General features: G+C 37.8%; 4 protein-coding genes across 7 annotated transcripts; 2 read left to right on the top strand and 2 right to left on the bottom strand.

Moving 5' to 3' along the window:
* The first annotated feature begins 7,168 nt into the window (after positions 1–7,168).
* Positions 7,169–9,249, top strand: LOC121763464. The gene is made up of 4 exons (XM_042159486.1): positions 7,169–7,605; positions 8,454–8,612; positions 8,719–8,827; positions 8,926–9,249. The coding sequence occupies exons 1-4, from the start codon at positions 7,171–7,173 to the stop codon at positions 9,114–9,116; spliced, it is 894 nt and encodes a 297-aa protein (XP_042015420.1). The 5' UTR covers positions 7,169–7,170; the 3' UTR covers positions 9,117–9,249.
* Positions 9,250–9,258: 9 nt separating this feature from the next.
* LOC121763463 (transcription factor DUO1-like) lies at positions 9,259–10,624 on the bottom strand. The gene is made up of 3 exons (XM_042159484.1): positions 10,235–10,624; positions 9,899–10,124; positions 9,259–9,832 (listed from the first exon to the last, which is right to left on the bottom strand). Exons 1-3 carry the CDS (start codon positions 10,534–10,536, stop codon positions 9,437–9,439), a joined length of 924 nt encoding a protein of 307 aa, XP_042015418.1. The 5' UTR covers positions 10,537–10,624; the 3' UTR covers positions 9,259–9,436.
* Positions 10,625–10,787: 163 nt separating this feature from the next.
* LOC121764687 (probable mitochondrial import inner membrane translocase subunit TIM21) lies at positions 10,788–14,562 on the top strand. Of its 2 annotated transcripts, XM_042160707.1 has the most exons (7): positions 10,790–11,067; positions 11,742–11,760; positions 12,071–12,234; positions 12,990–13,168; positions 13,263–13,311; positions 13,890–14,009; positions 14,130–14,562. In XM_042160707.1, exons 1-7 carry the CDS (start codon positions 10,924–10,926, stop codon positions 14,286–14,288), a joined length of 834 nt encoding a protein of 277 aa, XP_042016641.1. In that variant the 5' UTR covers positions 10,790–10,923; the 3' UTR covers positions 14,289–14,562. The 2 variants fall into 2 exon arrangements, with proteins under 2 accessions (XP_042016642.1, XP_042016641.1); XM_042160708.1 differs by lacking the exons at positions 13,890–14,009; positions 14,130–14,562 and adding an exon at positions 13,706–13,883 and having other exon boundaries at positions 10,788–11,067.
* A 1,287-nt stretch (positions 14,563–15,849) lies between these two features.
* Positions 15,850–18,452, bottom strand: LOC121763230 (serine/arginine repetitive matrix protein 1-like). 3 transcript variants are annotated; one of them, XR_006042413.1, is made up of 4 exons: positions 17,130–18,452; positions 16,963–17,034; positions 16,803–16,879; positions 15,850–16,471 (listed from the first exon to the last, which is right to left on the bottom strand). XR_006042413.1 is itself a non-coding variant. In XM_042159184.1 (3 exons), exons 1-3 carry the CDS (start codon positions 18,147–18,149, stop codon positions 16,874–16,876), a joined length of 1,098 nt encoding a protein of 365 aa, XP_042015118.1. In that variant the 5' UTR covers positions 18,150–18,452; the 3' UTR covers positions 15,850–16,873. The 3 variants fall into 3 exon arrangements, 1 of the variants encoding a protein (XP_042015118.1); XR_006042412.1 differs by having other exon boundaries at positions 15,850–16,187; positions 16,277–16,879; XM_042159184.1 differs by having other exon boundaries at positions 15,850–16,879.
* Positions 18,453–21,576: the final 3,124 nt, after the last annotated feature.

Genomic DNA, 21,576 nt, shown 5'->3' on the forward strand with positions numbered 1-21,576 from the left:
CATTTCGGAGTACATTTATAAATTTGTACTACTATTACCACTCTATTTACATCATTTTCCTCCATTTCATTTCCAGTATGCTCATTGTTGAATTACAACTCTTAGCCCAAGTGAGCTAAATGGGCTCCATCCATTTATTGGCCCAAATTGTAAATGGGCTTTCAAGTTATGTGTATCAGATAGAATCATGAACAGAAATACATAAATAGATATCAAAGGAAAAAAAATGAACAAAAAATAATATCAGAATTTGGAAGCTACTCATATTAGAGGCAAGTTTCAATCCTGGGACCTGTGAGTTATGGGCCCACCATGCTTCTGCTGCGCCACTCTGATTTGTATATTAAATTAGGCCATTACAAAGAGAGAGTTACACCCTAGTAATAATTTTCTTTGTTTATTGAATGAAATGCTTACTTATGACTTTACTATATTTGGTTTGAATGCATGTAATGTACCTATTTACTTGTTTTAAATGGTCTATCAACAATCCAATTTCCATCATTAATTAAAGGGAAGCAAAACTCGTACTAATCAATGAGAAACTAAAGTACCAAAAAAACAAATTAATGTATGAGATGAGTTCGTTGATGCGTCACATTTGACAATACTTCGACTGACATAATATTATTAGTGAACATCCGGATATAATCCATCTGTCATCCAAAACTTGACACGTTTTGTCATTTCGGATTATCTGTTATTTAAATACTATATTTACCTTTTTTTAACCATTTTTAGTAAGTGTACTTCATACTCCACTAACTTATTTTTGCCATATTCTACTATAAAATTAATGTATAAAAATATAATTCACATTCCACTAACTTTTTTCACTAATTTCCTTTGGAAAGTCAAATAATTTATTAAAACTCGTGCCGAGTCAAACGTGTCTTTAGATGACGGACGGAAGGAGTAATATTATTAGATTCAAAATTTTACAAAGGTGTTATGAAATAATGTTGGTACACAAAACTTAATTGGCCTAAAAAATCCTGAATTTATCCAAGATTACCTTGAGACTAATTTATTTAATATATAGGGGATGGTCGAGAAACAAACAAGAGTAATTTATTTGATATTATCTCGAAATTAAGTAATTGTCTAAGTTTATTCAACCGAACAACATATCTTAAAACTTAAGTTAATGTCTAATCCACCAAACTACACACCCCGTTCGAAATTAAGCTACTCAAATTTGTATTATATAGTCTAACCATAATGTGCAAGTATTAGGTTTACCTAACTTGGATGCACCAAACCCTATTACTAACTATACTTTATAATTACTCCCAATCCCAACAATCACGTGGAGTCTGTATTTTTAAAAGTTAACTATTTTGGACTACAATAAATAATGTGCAAATATAACTAGGAAGGCGGCATACACATACCACAATTGACTGGTGACTAATGTAGTAATGTGGGTGTGCTAATGCAATTTTAATACTCTCTCCGTTCTATAATAATATGGACAATGAGTATGGCACGAGAATTAAAACAGAATTGGTAAAATAAGAGATAGGGTGAGAATAGTATGGTAAAGTAAGAGAGATGAGGAGAATGATAGTTAAAGTAGTGTTAGTAGATAGTGAGACCTACATTATTAAATTGATATAACTTTCCAAAAGTGGAATGCGCATATTTTTATGGGACGAACGAAAATGGAAAGTGCACATATTTTTATGGGACGGAGAGAATATTTTATAAATGCACTTAACTACTCTAAATAATACTAGTATTGTATATGGATTGACAATAATTTCTTTTTCTTTTAACATAACGCATTCCCACATCCCATTGTTTCGAGTTCGATTAATCTCACTAAATATCTCGACATGTCTAATAAAATCCGTCACATCAATCGGTTTGATATAATTTGTAGGGTACTGCACATGAATGTGAGTATTGGTTCCTAACTATGATCAATAGGTTTGATAAAATTATGAAGAGAATATACATTAGTTAACAAAATTGGAGTAATATTATTTGAGCTTGATTGACATAAACGGATTAGTACGGAACCCGTAAGTGTAAGATTATGGTTGACAATTTATAATTCAAAAATTAATACAGTATATAACAATATCACAACTCTATTTTCTTCATTTCATTTCATTTCCTTTCCTTTCCTTTCTCCATTTATTGGCCTATTTACAAATGGGCTTTCTAATTAGGGATAACAGATTACAGATAGCAAATGCTGCAATAAATTCCCATCAATACAAAATAGGGGTAGAAAAAGGGGAAATTACTAATTATGAACAAAAAAATAATAATCAGAATTTGGAAGCTACTCATATCAGAGTAAACCTGTGGGTTATGGGCCCACCACGCTTCCGCTGCGCCACTCTGATTTTAATATTATTTTTATACTTGTAATATAATTAATCATAGAGTTTGTCAGTTCTTATTTTTCTTTGTTTATTGAAGGATATGCTTTCGAGTTTCAATGCTTGTATCATGGATTAGTTATTTTCTTGTGATTTTAGATGTTATATGAACAGTCCAATTTACATTGCAAATAAAAGAAATGCAGAACTCTTATTAATAAAAAAGAAGCTAAAGCACCAAAAAACAAATGTATGGGATAATAGTTTGGGACAATTACTTTATTTATACAAAATATTTCTTCATTATTTCATGTTACTATAATTGGCCTCGTTCGTTTAATAATATTTTATTAAAAGCAGACTACAATTGGCCTCGTTCGTTTACCTATCTTTAATGCACCAAACCTCATTGCTATACTTTAATTTATAGATTTAAAATTGGATATTGGGACGATACTGAAAAAAGAAAACACTAAGTAATGTGCAAATTTAAATGGAAAGATGACATAACATAATTGATTGCAAGGGTGAAGTCAGGTATTGATGTGAAAAGGGGTAAAAATATATTATCAACAAATTTTGAAATATTGAGAAGGGACATTTAAGAGAAAATCATAAGTAAATTGGTAAATTTAAAAAAAAATTAGCATTGATATATATTTTCTGAGGAGGGGCAATTGGCCCACTAATATACTATGGTGGTGTTCGGTTGCCAAGATAAAATAATACCAAGATATAATGTAGGATTGAGTTGTGAGATTATTTTAGTCATAGGGGGTTAGTTATGACTAATTATCCAATGATTATCCATCTAGGATTGAGGATGATTGAATTTCATGAACCAAACAAACCATATATTTAATATCAGATACAATCTTGCAAACCGAACACCCATACATAGATCCGCGCTTGATTGATTGATGACTAATGTACCTACGCAACAATAATGTAATTTTATACATACACAAACATTTGGCTATAATACTACTCCAAAAAACATCATATATGGATTAACCATTATTATTTTAATTACATATATAACGTATTCCCGTGGCCAAATATTTCTGAGTTTGAACGTTTGTCAAGAACTCAATATTAGTCTAACCATACCACTAAATTATATTTATAATTATTGTAGTGGCCCATAGAAAAAGAAATGCTAGATTTTTAAAGATGGATAAAATTCTTATTAAGTGGATCGTCTCTCAGTCTTGTTTGGAAGCTTCATTGCAATGGATCGCCCACCATCCACCAAATCCACCGTTGTTTCCTAGAATATTAGAGCATCCACAACGGTGGTGTCCGTCGCCACGGCCATCCGCGCCGCTGGCACGCGGACGCTACCCGCCGCCCTGATGGATAAAATTCTTATTAAGTGGATCGTCTCTCAGTCTTGTTTGGAAGCTTCATTGCAATGCATCGCCCACCATCCACCAAATCCACCGTTATTTCCTAGAACATTAGAGCATCCACAACGGTGGCGTCTGTCGCCATGGCCGTCCGCGCCGTGCCAGCGAGCAGCTGACGTGGCGCACTGGGATTCGTCAACGGCATAGCCGTTGTGTTTAAATTGTTTTTTTTTTTAAATTAAAAAACCAGTTTTTAATATAAAAAACCGATAAAAAAAATTTCACTTCCCAAAAAAAATATATCCGTTTATAACCGTTTTTTTCCACTTTTTAATTTTTTTTTCATTTTTTTACCCAAAAAATACACATTTTCATCTATAAATACCCCCAATTTCAGTCCCAAAAATTTACATCAAACTACACAATTCTCATCTTCATTCTCTCATATCCATTTTAATCTTCAATTTCTCATATCCATTTTCATCTTCATTTTTTTAGGATTTTAATTATGTCTTTTTTATTTTATTTGTAATTTGTAATATTTATTGTGGTTTTTTAATGAATTTTAGTATTATGGAAATGTTTTTGTGTAATTGAATTTTAAATTAATTGTGCTCGTCCTTATGGAAGAGCACAACTGTGGGTGTTGTGCTCTTGCCAGAGAACAGGTAGAAAAAGTGGGGTCGGGCCTACAACCGTGCCGCTGGCAAGAACACGGTTGTGGATGCTCTTAGTAGTACTGTTTTTTCAAGGTAGCATAAATTTAAATTTAAAAGTCACATCATGGTAGACTTGAATTTAATATTTTTGTCAGTGAACATTAATCACTCTACTACTAAGCCAACTCACGAATAGATAACTTACGGTGTCTTAATCTTTTATGTCGTGGAATCATTAACTACCTTTAATAAAAAAACCAAAATTTTAAGACTGGAACGGGAAGTTTGACTGCGAATTGAAGCATTGTCCAAATTTGGCTTTAAAAACCACCACGCATTTAGACTGTTTTGCAATCGGGAAAAAAACAGCCGGCGGTCGAACCATTGACCAAATGATCAATAAATTGCGTTGCTTATACTGATATAATATACTAGTGGAATACTAGTTGCTTATTAATGTGTACTTTATATGAAAACTAATTACTTTTCGTTAATGCTAGGGAGTATCTAATTTTACTTCACACAACTTAGTAGTTGGTAAATAAGAGCATCTCCAATAATAATAGTTCAGCAATAGCCCAGCCATAAACTTCTCCTGCCACATCATCAGCACTAAAACTCCTCTTGCCACATCATCAGGACAAACAACTGGACAAGTAATAGTCCAGCTATAACCCAACCATAATAAACAAAATTATAAAAATAACAATCACACAAAATACAGAATTCAACTTACGACACAGATACGGGAAAATGCAATAATTTCATTTAAATTAAAAAAAGGTACATTAAAAAATTACAAAATTACAAAAAAAAATACTAACGTCGTGCAGTCCTCCGCGCCCACAACTCTTCAATTAAATCTTTTTGGAGTCGAATATGAGCTTCCACTTGGCGCATGTCGGCATGTGCTTGGAGGCGGCCGGCTTCATCGTGAGGTACCCCACTTCGTACGCTGGGGGTGGCCACGCCTTGGCTTGGACCGGCTTCATTATCGTCGTTGGCCCAACTAGTCAGTTGTACACCTTCATCTTCGACAATCATGTTGTGCATGATAATACAGGCGTACATTATATCAGCAATGCAGTCGACATGCCACAAACGCGTTGGGCCCCTAATTGCCGCCCATCGAGACTGGAGCACACCAAATGCGCGCTCCACGTCCTTGCGCGCCGACTCCTGCCGTTCCGCAAAGTAGGCCTTCCTCTCATCTGATGCGCATCTGATCGTCTTCACAAAGACGGGCCACCTAGAATATATCCCATCCGCCAAGTAGTAGCCCATATCATGCTGGTTCCCGTTGGCGACAAAACTGATGGCCGGACCGACGCCCTGGCACTGCTCGTTGAAAAGGGGCGACGAGTTGAGGACGTTGAGGTCGGTGTTTCAAAAATTAAAAAAAAATCCCGCTCGCCGATCTGGAGCCTGCAATGGCGGCCAGGAGATCGGCGAGCGCATCGCCGAGCGCTCGGGAATCGGCGTGCGCTCGCCGTTTTTCTTGCCGGCTGTAATGGTTCGGCGAGCGGACCGGCGAGCGCCAAGAACCGGCTAGCTGATGCACTCGCCGCTATTGGAGATGCTCTAAGAGCATCTCCAATAACCGGTGTCACCACCGCGACGCCGATTTTTCGCCCACGCCGGTTTGACGCCGAACCATTGGAACCGGCGTGGGCGAAATCGGCGTCAAAATCGGCGTCGCCATGCCGATTCCCGCGCTGACGCCGGTTCCGACGCCGATCCTCACGGGCGCCATTGTGCGTCCCGGATCGGCGCCAAACCGGCGTCGGATTTATTTTTTTTTTTGTTTTTCGAAAACACTATATATACGCGCGTTGAACCTCATTTTCATTCGCACCACTTGTTTTAACGAGTACTCTCTCTCTACCTTACTTTCTGTACAAGATCAATAACGAGCAATGTAGAACAACTACGAAGGTACTCCAGTTAATCCCGGGGGATGGTCTCAGACTCCCCCGCCTCCCGGTGTAGGGTCTCAGACGCCCCCGACTCCCGGGGCAGGGTCCCATACTTCCCCGGCTCCTGGGGGAGGTGGTTGATACAAGTGTAAATTAAATTATATAATTATTATTAGTGATGTGGATATGTAGTGTGAAGGCTATGTGAGTGCTATTTGATGTCCAATTGATATGGCAAGCTGATGTGGCAGAAGAATTGTAGTGCTGATGATGTGGCAGTGTGAAGGCTATTTGACGTCCAGTGCTATTGGAGATGCTCTAAGTACAAGAGTACTACTACTTATTAGTAGTAATATTTTATATTCATATTAATTGGTTTAAGATCAAATAATTGAACATTCAAAATTCAAATACCCACATGACACATGCCTACAACAATAACATTCACATGTGTCCTATACATAAATTGGACGGCATGCATGTTTCATGATGATATTTTAGATTTATTTTCAAATACCTATAATGATTTTATAATTTTCATTAGAGTCAGGTAAAAGTATTCATACACGTGTTTATAAATTATAATTATAATTAAAACAATAATGAAATAGGAATTGCTTTTAGCCAACTTTTACTACTATTCCACTATACTATAGCTATTCCGAACTCGTTTTTGGCTCGACCGAATTTGCAAATTAAAACTGAATGTCTGGCCGAGTATGAACTCATTTTTGGCTTATTCTTAGCAAGTGGCTGAGTATGAACCCAACTATTACTATTATTCCATTAGATCACATGAGCTATTCAGACTTGTTTTTGGCTCGACCGAAACTCATAACTTGATCAGTTTTTTAAATTTTAATAAACAAAAATTATCATTATACAGCGGCTATAAATAAGAGAGGAGATGCTAATGAGAGAGAGAGAAACCATTGAAGTGAAAAGACGACACTTTCTCGCTCTAGAAATCTACACCCTACCAAATCTGCTGATGGGTTTGTCCGATGGCGATGGCGATGGCGATGGCTCCTCTCAGCTCCGCCAACACGTCATCGTAATGCGCCACGGCGACAGGCTCGACAACGCCGTCCCTCTCTGGACGGCCTCGGCGCCGCGCCCCTGGGACCCGCCGCTCGCCGACGACGGCCACGTCCGAGCCTTCACCACCGGCGCCAATCTCAGAAAACACCTCTCTTTCCCGATCCACCGCGTCTTCGTCTCCCCCTTCCTCCGCTGCCTCCAGACCGCCTCCGGAGTCGTCTCCGCGCTCTGCGCCGTCGATAGGAAATCCGACGATCCCAATGACCTGACCTCCAACGGCGTCGTAATCGATCCTTCCAAAATCAAGGTCTATTTTTCATTCTAATCTATGCATGATAATTGATAAGCATTCCTTTTCTCGTCCTGGATTTATCGAATTTCGATCTCCTTTTCTGTTTATTCTCTGTTTCATTAATGTTAGCTCCCTAGTTTTTTACTGAATCATAACTGAATTTGAATTAGTACTTTCGTGATGAATGGAAGATGAAATTCTAGGTTAAAATCTCAGATTAAACTCGAGAGCTCTACAAAATTATATGTTGCCTGCTTAATTTAACTGAGTTTGTAATGTTTCGACAACTCAGAAAACCACTATCGTTCTTCTCCACCCAAAAAGCCATTTTTTTGCTTCACTGGTTAGAGTCTTTCAACACTTTCATTTATTCTCACTCAAATAATCGTTGTTTAAAGAAAGGTCAAATTTCACATGAATTTTGTACTACCACTTTAATTGTCTTATTCCATCCCAACCGCAAACTCATTTGACCCCACCATTAGATTCAAGAAAATACATCTAACCTAACATATTCAATTCCAAACCCATAACTGCAAAAGGTCAAAATATTCTCCTCAAACTCATATTTTATTCCCACGCTTAGACATATACTACAAGTTAGTAAGCTTTATTTTGCAATACTATAAAACTGAATATTGGAACATACTAATATGTAAACAACCCACCACTTAGCTTCTCTTAGGATGCTAGAACTGGATATAAGAGGAGGCTGTTGATGTGTGCTCCATTTTTTTTTATCTATGCTTTTGTGTGATTAAGTGACAAAATTCTAAGCGTGTGTGAGTGCATCTATATAAAGTTCAAAGTAATCAAACTGCACGAATTGAACAAATAAACTAATGTCATTGCATATATTTCAGGTGTCAATGGAGTTTGGATTATGTGAGATGATGAACTCTTTAGCCATCCGACCTAAAGTTGCTCCTAAAGATGGGATTTTTAATTTTGATATGGCTCAGTGTAAATCTGTATTACCTGCTGGAACTATTGATAATACTACTGAAATGATTTATAAGGAGGTAATGTAATTATATCAGTGCTTTCATTGTGTTCAGTACTCCACAATATGAGCCTGTAGCAGTTCAACTCTCGTATGCTATAACTCGGTTTTGTCTGAGAATGTAGTTGCCAAGATGGCAAGAGACCTTAGAAGATACACGGGCTAGATATCTCCAGGTGATCACAAGTCTTGCTGACAAATATCCTTCAGAAAACTTGTTGCTAGTGACTCATGGTAAGCTTCTCAAGCGATGTCATTCTACACAATTCATCAGCACAGTTGCTTCTTCTCTTGATGATCTGAGACTTGAAAAAAATGGTCTGCTTTTTCAGGGGAAGGAGTTGGATCCTCTGTTGCTGGATGTTTTGAGCATGTTGAGGTAGCCGAAGTCGAGTATTGTGCGTATTCAGTATTACACAGGTCTGTAGTTTTCAAAGAGAGCAAGTCGTTTAGTGCTGGACAGTTTGTGGGATCACTGAACGATCTAGTCGGTGTTCAGCTAGTGCAAGTTCAAGAAACCTAGTGAATTGGTGTTTAGTTGTCTTCTCTTTTGCTGTGAATCTTAATAAACTTGTACCAAGCTGTTATTGCTACATTCAATTTGAAAATTGAAATAATCGAATGCAGTAAAATGGAAAAGCAGTTGCTCATTTTCATCTTTGGCATGTTATTGATCTCATTCTTGTTTTTCCAGTCACATCTAAACACACTATTTACAGAGAAACTAGAATTCATTTCACAATGAGTAGCAGATACAGAACACAACAAGTTTGAAACCCTTAGTAGAAATTACTAGCTACAATTTTAAATGGAAATGCAAGAAGCCATTTTTATTAGCTTCAATCACGACCAGTGAGATGGGCTGGGAAGTGGCTCGATTTCATCGAATAAGTCAATAGGGGGGAAATCATCTTCGATGAGGCTATTGATGTCCACCTCAATGTGACTCTCCGACGTCCCCAAAGCTTGGTACGAGGGGGCGATGGGGACTTGCGCGGTTCCCAACGCAGAATGCCCAAGCTCGTCATCAAGAAAACTCGGAGCTTCAAACCTGCCAGTAAAATCCTGCCCTTCTAGAAGCAGGGGGTAGTCTAGCTGAAGTAACGGAAACTGTGGGAAGGAGATGTACGGCTGCTGCTGCTCGACCGGAACAGCACTAATCGGGCTCGGACTCGCCACCTCCCCAAACTGTGAATTGGCCCCAAATTCCTCCTCCCTTGATTGGCTCAAATTGGGCGCCTGTGTATGTATAAATGATTGAGATTTGTGTGTCATAAAATGTGAGAAGAGAGAAGTGTTTATGACCTCGAGAGATGGAAGGAAATCGAAAGTAGGGATTTGGCTGGTTGAAGAAGAAGCAGTGGAGGAGGATAGAATCCTAGCAAGCCTCTTCTGCCGACTGCTCCAGAAATTCTTGACGTCGTTGTCTGTTCTTCCGGCCAAATACGTCGCGATTTTCGCCCATTTGTTCCCGAACTGCGCTTGCAGATCGATCACCGTTCTCTCCTCCTCCGCCGTGAACTTCAGCCCCCTTCACTCACGCAAACAACAAATTAAGAGCATTTACAATTAACCTAGAAAACAGATGAAGAAAAAAGAGAAATTGGAATTGGAGAAACAGAGAGAGAGAGTGAGAGTTACGTCTTCAAGTGAGGGCGGAGTTTGTTGACCCAGCGGAGGCGGCATGACTTTCCTGTGCGGCGGAGGAGGCCTTTGGATCGAATGGAGCTCCAATCCCTGGCGCCGTATTTCTTCACGTGATTGATGAGGACTTGATCTTCTTCGAATTTCCACGGACCTTTCTTCATATCGCGCATTTCATCATCTTGCGACGTCATCCTTCTCTTCCCATTCATCATTCTCTTACTGAAACGCCGATTGATTGAGATGCTACTGCTTCTTCTCTGCTTAATTGTCTGCAGATTTTGTGTGGAGTGATTCATAATTCATATAATGTTTGTATCTATCAATTGTTTGTGGGGATTTGAGAGAGAGGGTTGCGGTTGCGACGGTTATTCCCACTATCTCCACTCAATTTTCCCGCGTTCCTCATTTAACATGGGCTTTTTAATGGGCCTTTTTCAAATGAATCATTATTGGGCTTGGCTTATTAAGAGAGTGTCACGTGCGTAGCCTCTGAAGCACGTGACTTGCAGAAGCTTTCCCTTTTCCAATCTGTCTTCCCTTTCAACCCTATACCTTATTTTCTGAATTCCTTTTTTTGTGATTTCTTGTTCAGAAAATAAACAAATTCAGTAACCTTAAACACACTAAAATCTCACGATTCTTTTGGAGTAAGATATAATCAAAGCTTAAGAATATTGCAAGCTATGAGCCGAGGTGGGTTTGGAATGAAGAATAAACTGTTCAGTGTTTTGAGATCATCATGCAACGGGCTGAAACCTAGGAATCTCAACGCGTTGGCTGATGTTGCTTCCGCCCAATATTCGTCATCCGCGACCCAAAGATCATTGGTCAGTGATTTTTCCTAAATGAATGTAAAAAGTTTGTGTTTTGGGGGTTTAAGAGTTTTTGCTCAATGCTTGTTCGAGATTTGTGTTTAGAGATAATTATGTTTATGCGTTCTGCTAATTATGCAATTGAAGTGGTTGATGATTTTGAAACGTTATTTTTGTCCAAGAGGGATAATTTCTGGATGTTTAAAGTTTGTGATTTTGGCCTTGCGTTTGAATTAGGGAGCTATAATTAGTACTTAATTTCTGCACAAAATGTTTTGATGCATTTTTTATTTTTTAGTGCGTAGTCTGGGTGGTATATTGATGAAATTTTATGGTTCAAGCTCCAGAAATACTCTTGGTAACTAGTAACGACAACTGTTTTACTTGAGTTTCTGAGGAGTGGGGCCTAACATAAAACTAATGGTGATATGTTACTAATCTCAAAGTGAATTAAGGTTTAAAATCTTCTTCATTAACTCATAAATCATAAGTTATAGAAAAAATTGTTGGATAAGAAAGCTAAAGAAAAGTTTACCCCGCTAGATAGTGTAGTCCTGCATTTTCTACCTTGATCCTTGCTGTATTCAGGTTTTCTGTGTGAATTAACATCACTTTCTGTCTGGAATTGTATGGAAATGCTTCTATCTTACATTTGAGTGCTTATGATTTTTTGTCTTTTATCATTGCAGGTTACTCTTCCTATTAATGGTATGTTGATTTCATTTGACTTGCTGAAATTCTCAAGTTCTGTTTTGAAGCCATAATGAAAAATTGTTGCGCAAATATGAGTTCTGCTCAATTGCATATTTGAGTACAATATTTAGAACACATTTGGATAATTTTCTCCCTTGCCCGTACTTCTGGTGTCCATGTATATGCCATGCACCTCTCTTTTCTTCATGGGTGTGTGGGGAGGTGGGGGGATGTTGAAGTGGGGTTAGGTGGTAGCAGGAAGGGCTGGTCATGTTAGCATGTGGATTTTTAAAACATTCTGTTCATAATCACTTCGATCTCGCAGGGAACTCTATTCTATGCAGAAATGAGTGGGCCAGGAAACATGTTCTGGTCCATCGGTCACCATTTCAACTTTCTGGAAGTGCTGGGCAGCAGATAAGCCGATCCTGCTATGCTAGATCCTTTGCATCCCAGCCTACGGCATCAAACAAATCAAAAGGATCACAGGTGTGTCCTACAGTTAAAATAAAAGCACACAAACTGGCGTCCCAAGATATTAACATTCTTTCCAGATTAAGCTGATATTATATTAGTTTGCTAGATAGAGTAACATGCCCGCAACTAAATTTTTGCTGATTTCTGAATCTGTATCCACAGAATCGAACCTCTTTTACTGTTGGTCTGACTTGTTTATCTGACGTAAACAAGTATATTTAGGATTCGAAAGATGATTTATGGCACCCAATTTATCTGTCCCCATAATGTATTAACCTAGATGGAGATTGTGCCATCTAATAAATGTTTGTTGCCATGCATCTGTCCCCATATCTGTCCCCATATTTTTGTAGATGTTTGTTGGCATTCACATATATTGCCTGTGTCACAGTTCACAAGAAACAGTTTGTGTTGGTTCTGAATTTTTCTCATTAGACTAAACAAAGACCGGCTGCTGAGGTAATTAAATAAGTTCTTTTCAATAGTGCTCTAGATGATCCCATTCTCCTAAACATAAATAGTGTCAATTTGTTTCATGTCCTTGGCCACGTCCTTATGAAAACATGTGCATCCAGTGTGATCCCTGCACCAGGTCCTAAGAAACTTTTGTGATTATAATTCAGTGGCCCTTCCGCTGTAATGCCAGATTTCGTTGTAGGAATTTATGTGTGAAGTTCTTCAGTGTTTATTTGCATGAATACTGTATTTATGAACTTTCTTGAGTCCTAATCACATCTGAATTCCATATTTGCACGTATATTTGACAGACTCGAAAAGAGCTATCCAACGTCGAGGACCCATTTGATTCCCCAACTTATAATATTCCGGAGAAGCCAGTAACGTTCACGGAGGGAGCTTCTTATAGTCTTGTAATTCTTGCCGGCCTTGGCATTGCTGGCGCTGCAGCATATGCAGTTTGCAAAGAACTTATATTTGAACCAAAAGAGTGCGTATAAATTTTTACTGCCTGAAAAGGTGTGTGTAGTTTTGCTTTTCTCTTGTTTTCAGTGATATTAATTGAAGCTAATGTTTTTTTTCAGGTACAAAATATTCAACAAGGCTCTTGAAAGGGTTCAAAGTGACAGCCAAGTATGTTCGATCTATTTTCTCTGTTGTGAATTTGCATTTCTGTAATGTTGAGCTGGAATGGATGAGCTCCGTTAATGGACCACTTATTGCAGAACTGTAAATGTAAATGCATTCCAGGCTTTATCTAGCATCAAGTTACATTTACTGTTTTCTGCTGCTTATTAACCTGAAAAGAATAATCGTAGAGAAGAACGGGATTAAAAATGTTACATATTCTATTTTATAACATTGGTTTGAACTAGTGTTGGATGAAGCACTTTCACTATAAATCACAAAAGTTTTGACATGTGACAGCTGGATCAATAGTGCTTTAGTGTCTCAAATTAGTCAGATTTGCTCTGTTAGCTTCAGTATTATTATTCAGCTTTTATATTCATGAGCTCATTGATTGCAGGTTGTTTTTTCTATAAGCATGGTCTGTTATTCTTCTTGGCATGGAAACAGAAATAATGACTGCTACTTTATTAGGAGAAATCATCATATTTGCAAAGAGTTCAAAGGATCTCTCAACAGCTTGATATTGAAGTTCATTCTTACCCTTGGCTAGTTTTATTGATCCCTTTTTATACTACCAACAGGTTAGGGTAAGAATCGGATCTCCTGTCACTGGCTATGGATCAGAAAGCAGGAACCGTGCTGCTCGTCAACGGGTTCCTCACAAGATATGGACTGATGATGATGGCACTGAACATGTACTGGTATGTTACACTAAAAAGCCACTTCCTTTATGATTCTATACTCATTAAAATAGCAGACATCATAGACTAGAAGCTCTCAAATATCTCAAGACTGTTGTGGTGTAATGGCTGGCATTGTAGGTTAATTTCTTTATCCGTGGACCACATGGAGCCGGCAAAGTTATGTCGGAGATGTTCAAAGACAAGGTGGACAAGGAATGGAAGTTCATGTATCTAATTGTTGAACTCACTTCACCTTCCCAAACTCAACTCATGCTCGAGTCTTACATTCCAGCCTAAGAGCATACCGGCTGATCCGTTATGTTCGGTGTCTAGATATTTGGCCTCAATGTGATCCCCCATCAGCTAATATCGATGTTTTAAGTTGCTTAGAAATGATGGCGGGCATGAATAATTTATGAGTTGAGCAGTGCTGAAATCATATTTGGCAGCAATTTGATTGTACTTTAGCTAATTTGCTTACTGATTTTTATCTTTTTTTCCTACTCCCATTATATGTTGGTACAGTATCCACATGTATGAGAAGAACTACTAAATTTTGTTTGGATGCCAACAACTTTGGTGCATTGATGATATTTATCATTTACGAGTATAACAGTCATTTTCTTGGCACTTCTCTTCTGGTTTCAAAACAATTGGTTTTTCTCAATTGGAATTGGTCTAGGAAAAAGGTTTCGCAAATCTCTTTTCTGAATTTAAGAGAAATAAGCACTCTCCCTAATCTTCGTCGAGTCTATTTAGTAGTTTTATTATTTTGATATAATGGATTTTAATATAAATTTAATAAAGTGACTGATAAATAGAAGAAGAAAAGGTGATTGACGGTATATTATAAAGAGGCTAAAAAAAATAGAACGATAATAATCGAAGGGTGGTACTAAACTACTAATAATAATTCATTTAAATACCACGATTTCTCATTAATATTGACATGGCCGTATGTGGTGATTGCAGTGGTTTGTTGTGATAGGATAATTATTTATTTTTCTTTTTTTTTTTTTTTTTTTTTTGGGGGGGTGTGATTTGTTTTGTGTACTTAGATCATACTTTTTGTACTTTCATGTGTAAGAGATCATAGTATATCAATATCTTTTAATCATATGTATATTTCGACCAGATTCCAAAATTAGTCAGTTGCACATTTCAAAATTTTGTGGAGTTCGTTACCAAAAAGTACTATAGAAGTAGATGTGATGAACAACCCTGAAATCGAGTCAACTATTCTATCCATTTTAGACGCGCTTTTATCATTCAAAAGTTCAAAACAACGTGAATATACCCCATATTTATTTTAACTTTTCTTTATACATATATCCAAAATTTTGAGCTTTTTATTTATGTGTTACTCCCTCCGTTTCACCATAGTTGAGGTGAAACTTTTCGGCACGGAGTTTAAGAAAGAGATGTTGAGTGTGTTAAAGAGAGAGTAAAGTAAGAAAGAGAAAATAATTACTATATATGGATATGACTCAACTATGAAAAAACTTACTGAAATGAAAAAATGACTCAACTATGAAGAAAGAGAACACTTCTTTTATTCTCCACCCAAAAAATTTATTTTACAAAATCTCTATGTTACAAATTGCCCCACAGCTGAGTGAAAAACTTTGATATGGTTCTTATTTTAGAGTGATTTTCTTCATTTATTGATTTGCATCCATTTGTATGGGTGGACAAAATTTGTAGGAAAAAATGACGTGATAGAATTGTGATATGATATGGATTGCTCAAACAATCGGAAATTTCTAACTCCGGCGACCGGAATTGACAAAATAGGGTGATGTTATACCTAGCGTAGAGCAGGTGAGAGACAGAGTAGAGAATATAGGAAGAGTTGAGATACATACATAATCAAGTTTTGATCAAATATATACGAAAAGGATGAGACCAATTCAATTCAATAGAAAAGTCAAGCCAACCAATACATAGTTGCCATAGTTAGTATAAGCCTTTCTTTCATCTTCAATTTCCACATTCTGCACAATTTTATATTACCATAATCCAAGCAATGCACGCACCAAATGCAGAGCATCAACTCATTCTCCCCAGCAACAGATATGAAGCTCTTTTTCTTTTTTTTTTCTCTTCTCACCAAATTCAAATTCCAGCCATACATACACCAAAGGATAGAACAAAAACAAGTGGCAAAGATCCAACTTTGTGTCTACTTCACAAACCCTGGACGCATACCACCATCACCACTCTTTCTTCATCACAGCTTCTAGTTGAAGCATCTTTCATAAAAAAAACTTAATAAAGAAACTTACCATCTTTAGGATCTCCCCTTCACTGTAATTCTTCTTCATTAGGGTATAAAAAGTTATTTAGCAGCTTCATCAAGTGCCACCACATAGTGTAAACATGGTGTTCTTCAAATCAAATGCCACCAGGCTAGAAATTCTCATTGAGAAGAATGAAAATATTTGAGATGTATAAAACTGTCAAGATTCATGAGTCAAGAACTGCAACAGAACAAAAAGACATGAATTTTCAACTATAATAATGTATACAGAGAAAAACCCAAACCAGTGATTATTCATTTAAAACAAAAATGAATCAAAACCAATTGAGTCGCCAGAACTGAACAGGGAAATCTAAAAGATCTAGAAATTCATATTTACATCTGCAACTGATGCTAAATAGAACTATCACCCATCTCTCAATTCTTGGAGATCAGCAGATTGAAGAGGGGAAACAAAGGAAAGAAAAAAAGTAGAAAGAAACTGGCAAAGCTAAACCCTAAATCAGCACTAGCTCTTCCTCTGAAATAGTACAAGTAACTGCAGACTATACCTCCAAATACCATCCCCCAGAAGAAAAAAAAAGTTGGAAGCAAAGCAGCTTAGAGCTTCCAGAAACTGCCTCTAGCCCTGTGTGGAACACCCATATCAGAATCAGATTCAGAATTCAGGAACCAACAAACAACGGCATAGATGTGCAATCAAGGCTGTACCTTCATAGAATTCTCAGAGACCTTGTATGAATCCGCAGTTATCGATACCAGCCATAATCCAGGAAAACAAACCTGCGGTCCATGAAATTTTAGGCAAATCAATCACAGCTACAACAGAGATACACATAATTATGTAAATTAACAAATCGAATCAGATCTTAACTTACATCTACTTGTTTCTGTATGTTCTTCGCTCTCTTCTTGGGCCTCCTTGCCGGCTTTGATCCTGTCAGCGCAAAAATATCCTCCTCAATCTCATCCTTCGTTAGAGGGATAAAGACGCTCAGCTTCCTCTTCTCCTTCTTCCCACCATTACCGCCCTCGTTTTCCCCCGATCTATTGTTCAGGCTCCTCAACGGCGACTGCGCTTTGCTCCTCTCCGGCATCGCCGGACCGTTACTCTTCACCGGACCTCCGCTCTTGTATAGAGGCTTCCGAGGCCTTAAATTCCACGTCTTCGTTTCTTCATCGGTGATATTGTTACCGATCTTCTCCTCTTCTTGCGCTTCGCCGCTGCAATCGTGCTCGTCGCTTTTCTCTGCCTTCAGCGGCTCTTCTTGCGGATTTTCTTCCTCCGTTTTGCTGGTTTTGCAAGGAATTTTGATTAGGATTTTCGATCTCTTGATTCCAGCCGCATCGACTTCTTTCGCCTTTGATTTATGCTCCGATTTGTGAGAGGAGTGCTCTGAATTTGTTGAATGATGCCCGTTCCTCGCACCGTCCAACGCCAAATTATTTGAGTGATGTCTCCGATGCTCTACACAGCCGCCTTTTCCCTTGCCGGAAGCTTCAGGCTGTGGCGGCGATTCATGCCTCGGCAAATGCCTCGCCGGATCAGCGCCGGTAGGCGAGTGTTTCCCCCTCGGCTTGGATGATTCTCCAGGAGAAGGAGACCGTTTCCCCAAGTAATCCCCATGGACGGGAGACCGGCGAGGTGATGAAGCCGCCGCCGCCGCGGCGGAGTCGCGGAAAGGGGACTGGTGCCGAGGCGGAGTCGCCGACACGGAATCTCGCAACGGAGGCTGGCGGATGGGAGATGCGGAGGAGATATTCGGCCGGCGCGACGGAGATTTGACGGAGCGGCGGCGCTGGTGTTGGCCGTTGGAGTTTCGGTCCTTGTTCCATTTTAGATGCGGCAGCGTAAAATTGTGCAGCGGCTGAGATTTAGCAGGGGCAGTGGAAGCCATAGCAGCAAGCAACGATCGGATTTGAGCGCCGATTTCAACGAAAAAGTATTGGATTGTTATCAGCAGATGCAAATCGTGTTTGGAGATCGGCGGCGACGTCACATCGTTTGGTGAATTCCGACGATGTGGAATCGAATTGAGTGCATGAAACGCCGAGTGCGTGTGGTTGTGTGTGTTGGGTGAAGTTTTGGTGGGGGTAAACGTGAATGAAGATTGAGAGAAGAGAATTGATGAATTTAGAGAGAGAGAAGGAGATGAAGAAGTTGCAGAGAGAAGGTGAAAGGGAAGAAGTGTGGTGAGAAAAAGAAAACTTAATTATAAATTCAACTAACTTAAATTAAATTTTATAGTATTAAATTAATAGAGTTATTATATACAGACGTGTGTATGTCAGTATGTGTATGTATCACCCACAAATCTTAGAAGAGGGATTTCAGAACCCTAATTAGTGTCGGCTCATATCCTTGTATCCTCCTCCTCCTCCTCCTCCTCATTATTATTATTATTATTATTATTATTATTATTATTATTATTAGTATTATTATTATTATTATTATTATTATTATTATTATTATTATTATTATTATTATATTATTATATTCTTATGATTATTTATTATTATTATTATTATTATTATATTATTATATTATTATTATTATTATTATTATTAGTTTATTATGATTATTCATTAGTTATTATTATTCTTATTAATTCTTCTCTTATGATTATTCTTCCTACTTCTTATTACCATTTCATTCTTATTCTTTCTTATTTCTTCTTCTTATTCTTCTTCTTCTTCTTATTATTCTTATTATTCCTGCTTCTTCTTCTCTTCTTCCTTTCTTCTAAGGATTCTCTTCTTCTTCTTCTTGTTCTTCGTCTTCTTCTTCTTCTTCTTCTTCTATTTCTTTCTTCTTCTCTTCTTTCTTCTTATTCGTCTTCTTCTTCTTCTTCTTCCTTATTCTTCTTCTTCTTCTTCTTCTTCTTCTTCTTACTTCTCTTCTTCTTCTTCTTCTTCTGCTTCTTCTTCTTCTTCTTTCTTCTTCTTCTTCTTCTTCGTCTTTCTTCTTCTTCGTCTTCTTCTTCTTCTTCTTCGTCTTCTTCTCTTCTTCTGCTTCTGCTTCTTCGTCTTCTTCTTCTTCTTCTTCCTTCTTCTCTTCTTACTTCTGCTTCTTCTTCGTCTTCTTCTTCTTCTTCTTCTCTTCTTCTCTTCTTCTTCTTCTTCTTCTCTCTTCTATCTTGTCTTCTTCTTATTCTTCTTCTTACTCTTCTTCTTCTGCTTCTTCTTCTTCTTCTTCTCTTCTTCTTCTTCTTCTTCTTCTTCTTCTTCTTCTTCTTCTTCTTCTCTTCTTCTTCTTCTTCTTCTTCTACTTCTTCTTCTTCTTCTTCTTCTTCTTCTTCTTCTTCTTCTTCTTCTTCTTCTTCTTCTTCTTCTTCTTCTTCTTCTTCTTCTTCTTTCTTCTTCTTCTTCTTCTTCTTCTTCTTCTTCTTCTTCTTCTTCTTCTTCTTCTTCTTCTTCTTCTTCTTCTTCCTTCTTCTTCTTCTTCTTCTTCTTCTTCTTCTTCTTCTTCTTCTTCTTCTTCTTCTTCTTCTTCTTCTTCTTCTTCTTCTTCTTTCTTCTTCTTCTTCTTCTTCTTCTTCTTCTTCTTCTTCTTCTTCTTCTTCTTCTTCTTCTTCTTCTTCTTCTTCTTCTTCTTCTCTTCTTCTTCTTCTTCTTCTCTTTATTCTTATTATTATTATTATTTTTTTTATTTTTCTGTTATTTTTTATTATTCTTTTCTTATTTCTTCTTATTATATTTTTATACTTTCTACGTCAAATACAAATAGATTATATTTCTTTTCTCGTTCGTTCCATAAAAATTATTTATATTCATTTATATCAATATTTTTCTCGTTTTCTTTTACTATTTGATAGGCCCCACCATTTATTACGCCAATTCAACTATTTTTTCTTTTCTCTTTTACTTTATCAATTATACATTAAAATTCGTGTTCATATATACTCCCTTCATCCCACAAGAATATGCAATATTTCCTTTTTAGTCCGACCCAAAAGAATATGCACTATTTCCTTTTTAGTCCGTCCCACAAGAATATGCACTTTCCAATTTTGGAACTATTTTCTCTCTAATGACGTAGGATCAATTTCCCACTAACAATACTTAATATTTTTTCTCTCTACCTCTCTCTTACTTTATCAATTTTGCATAAAAACTCGTGTCGAACTCAAAGTGTATATTTTTTGGGACGGAGGGAATATTTTATAAGAATACAAATTTAAGTGTTATCAGATCTCAACCTCATACATAATTTCAAAAGTATTTAATATATATTTAATAAATAATAAGTTGTTGAAATAAAATTTAAGTAAATAATAAAAAATTTGGACAAAATGAAACTTATTCGCAAGCCCGCGAGTGGATTTACGCCAATAAGTCGAGGGGGCGGGCGTGTGGTTTTAGAGTGTCCACACCAAGGACGAGGGGCGGCGCGACGGAGGTGGGAGGAAAGGCGCGAGCCGCATACGCGGCGAGGTCGGAGCGGTGGATCCTGGGCAGGGACGGTGTCCGGCGCTCAATTATTGATTTTTTTAATTTTATTTTTAAAAATTTTATCTATAAAATATCTATTCCCAAATCATTTTTTTCATTACATTCCATTCTATTGATTTTATCCAATTAATTTTGTTCAAATCCAATTAAAATATATCAACAATTGATCAAATCTTGAGATTTGTGGCTGTGGCGTGACCACTATTGGGTTGAACAAGTTTATGTGGTTGTGCCTTGGACGGAATCTGTTGGAATCGTGCTTGGTCAAATGACTTTGACTAAGAGCATCCACAACGGAGAGCACGCGCTCGTCCGTCTGTCCGTGCCAGCGGTGTGGCACCGCTGGCACGGCACTGCTCGATGCATCGAGCACTTCCATGGCAACGAGCAGCGTACTTGGCAATAAGTCGAGGGGGCGGGCGTGTGGTTTTAGAGTGTCCACACCAAGGACGAGGGGCGGCGCGACGGAGGTGGGAGGAAAGGCACGAGCCGCATACGCGGCGAGGTCGCAGCGGTGGGTCCTGGTCAGGGACGGTGTCCGGCGCTCAATTATTGATTTTTTTTAATTTTATTTTTAAAAATTTTATCTATAAAATATCTATTCCCAAATCATTTTTTTCATTACATTCCATTCTATTGATTTTATCCAATTAATTTTGTTCAAATCCAATTAAAATATATCAACAATTGATCAAATATTGAGATTTGTGGCTATGGCGTGACCACTATTGGGCTGAACAAGTTTATGTGGTTGTGCCTTGGACGGAATCTGTTGGAATCGTGCTTGGTCAAATGACTTTGACTAAGAGCATCCACAACGGAGAGCACGCGCTCGTCCGTCTGTCCGTGCCAGCGGTGTGGCACCGCTGGCAC

The sequence above is a fragment of the Salvia splendens genome, chromosome 14 (genome assembly GCF_004379255.2).
Source record: "Salvia splendens isolate huo1 chromosome 14, SspV2, whole genome shotgun sequence".
In the NCBI taxonomy this organism is placed as follows: Eukaryota; Viridiplantae; Streptophyta; class Magnoliopsida; order Lamiales; family Lamiaceae; genus Salvia; species Salvia splendens.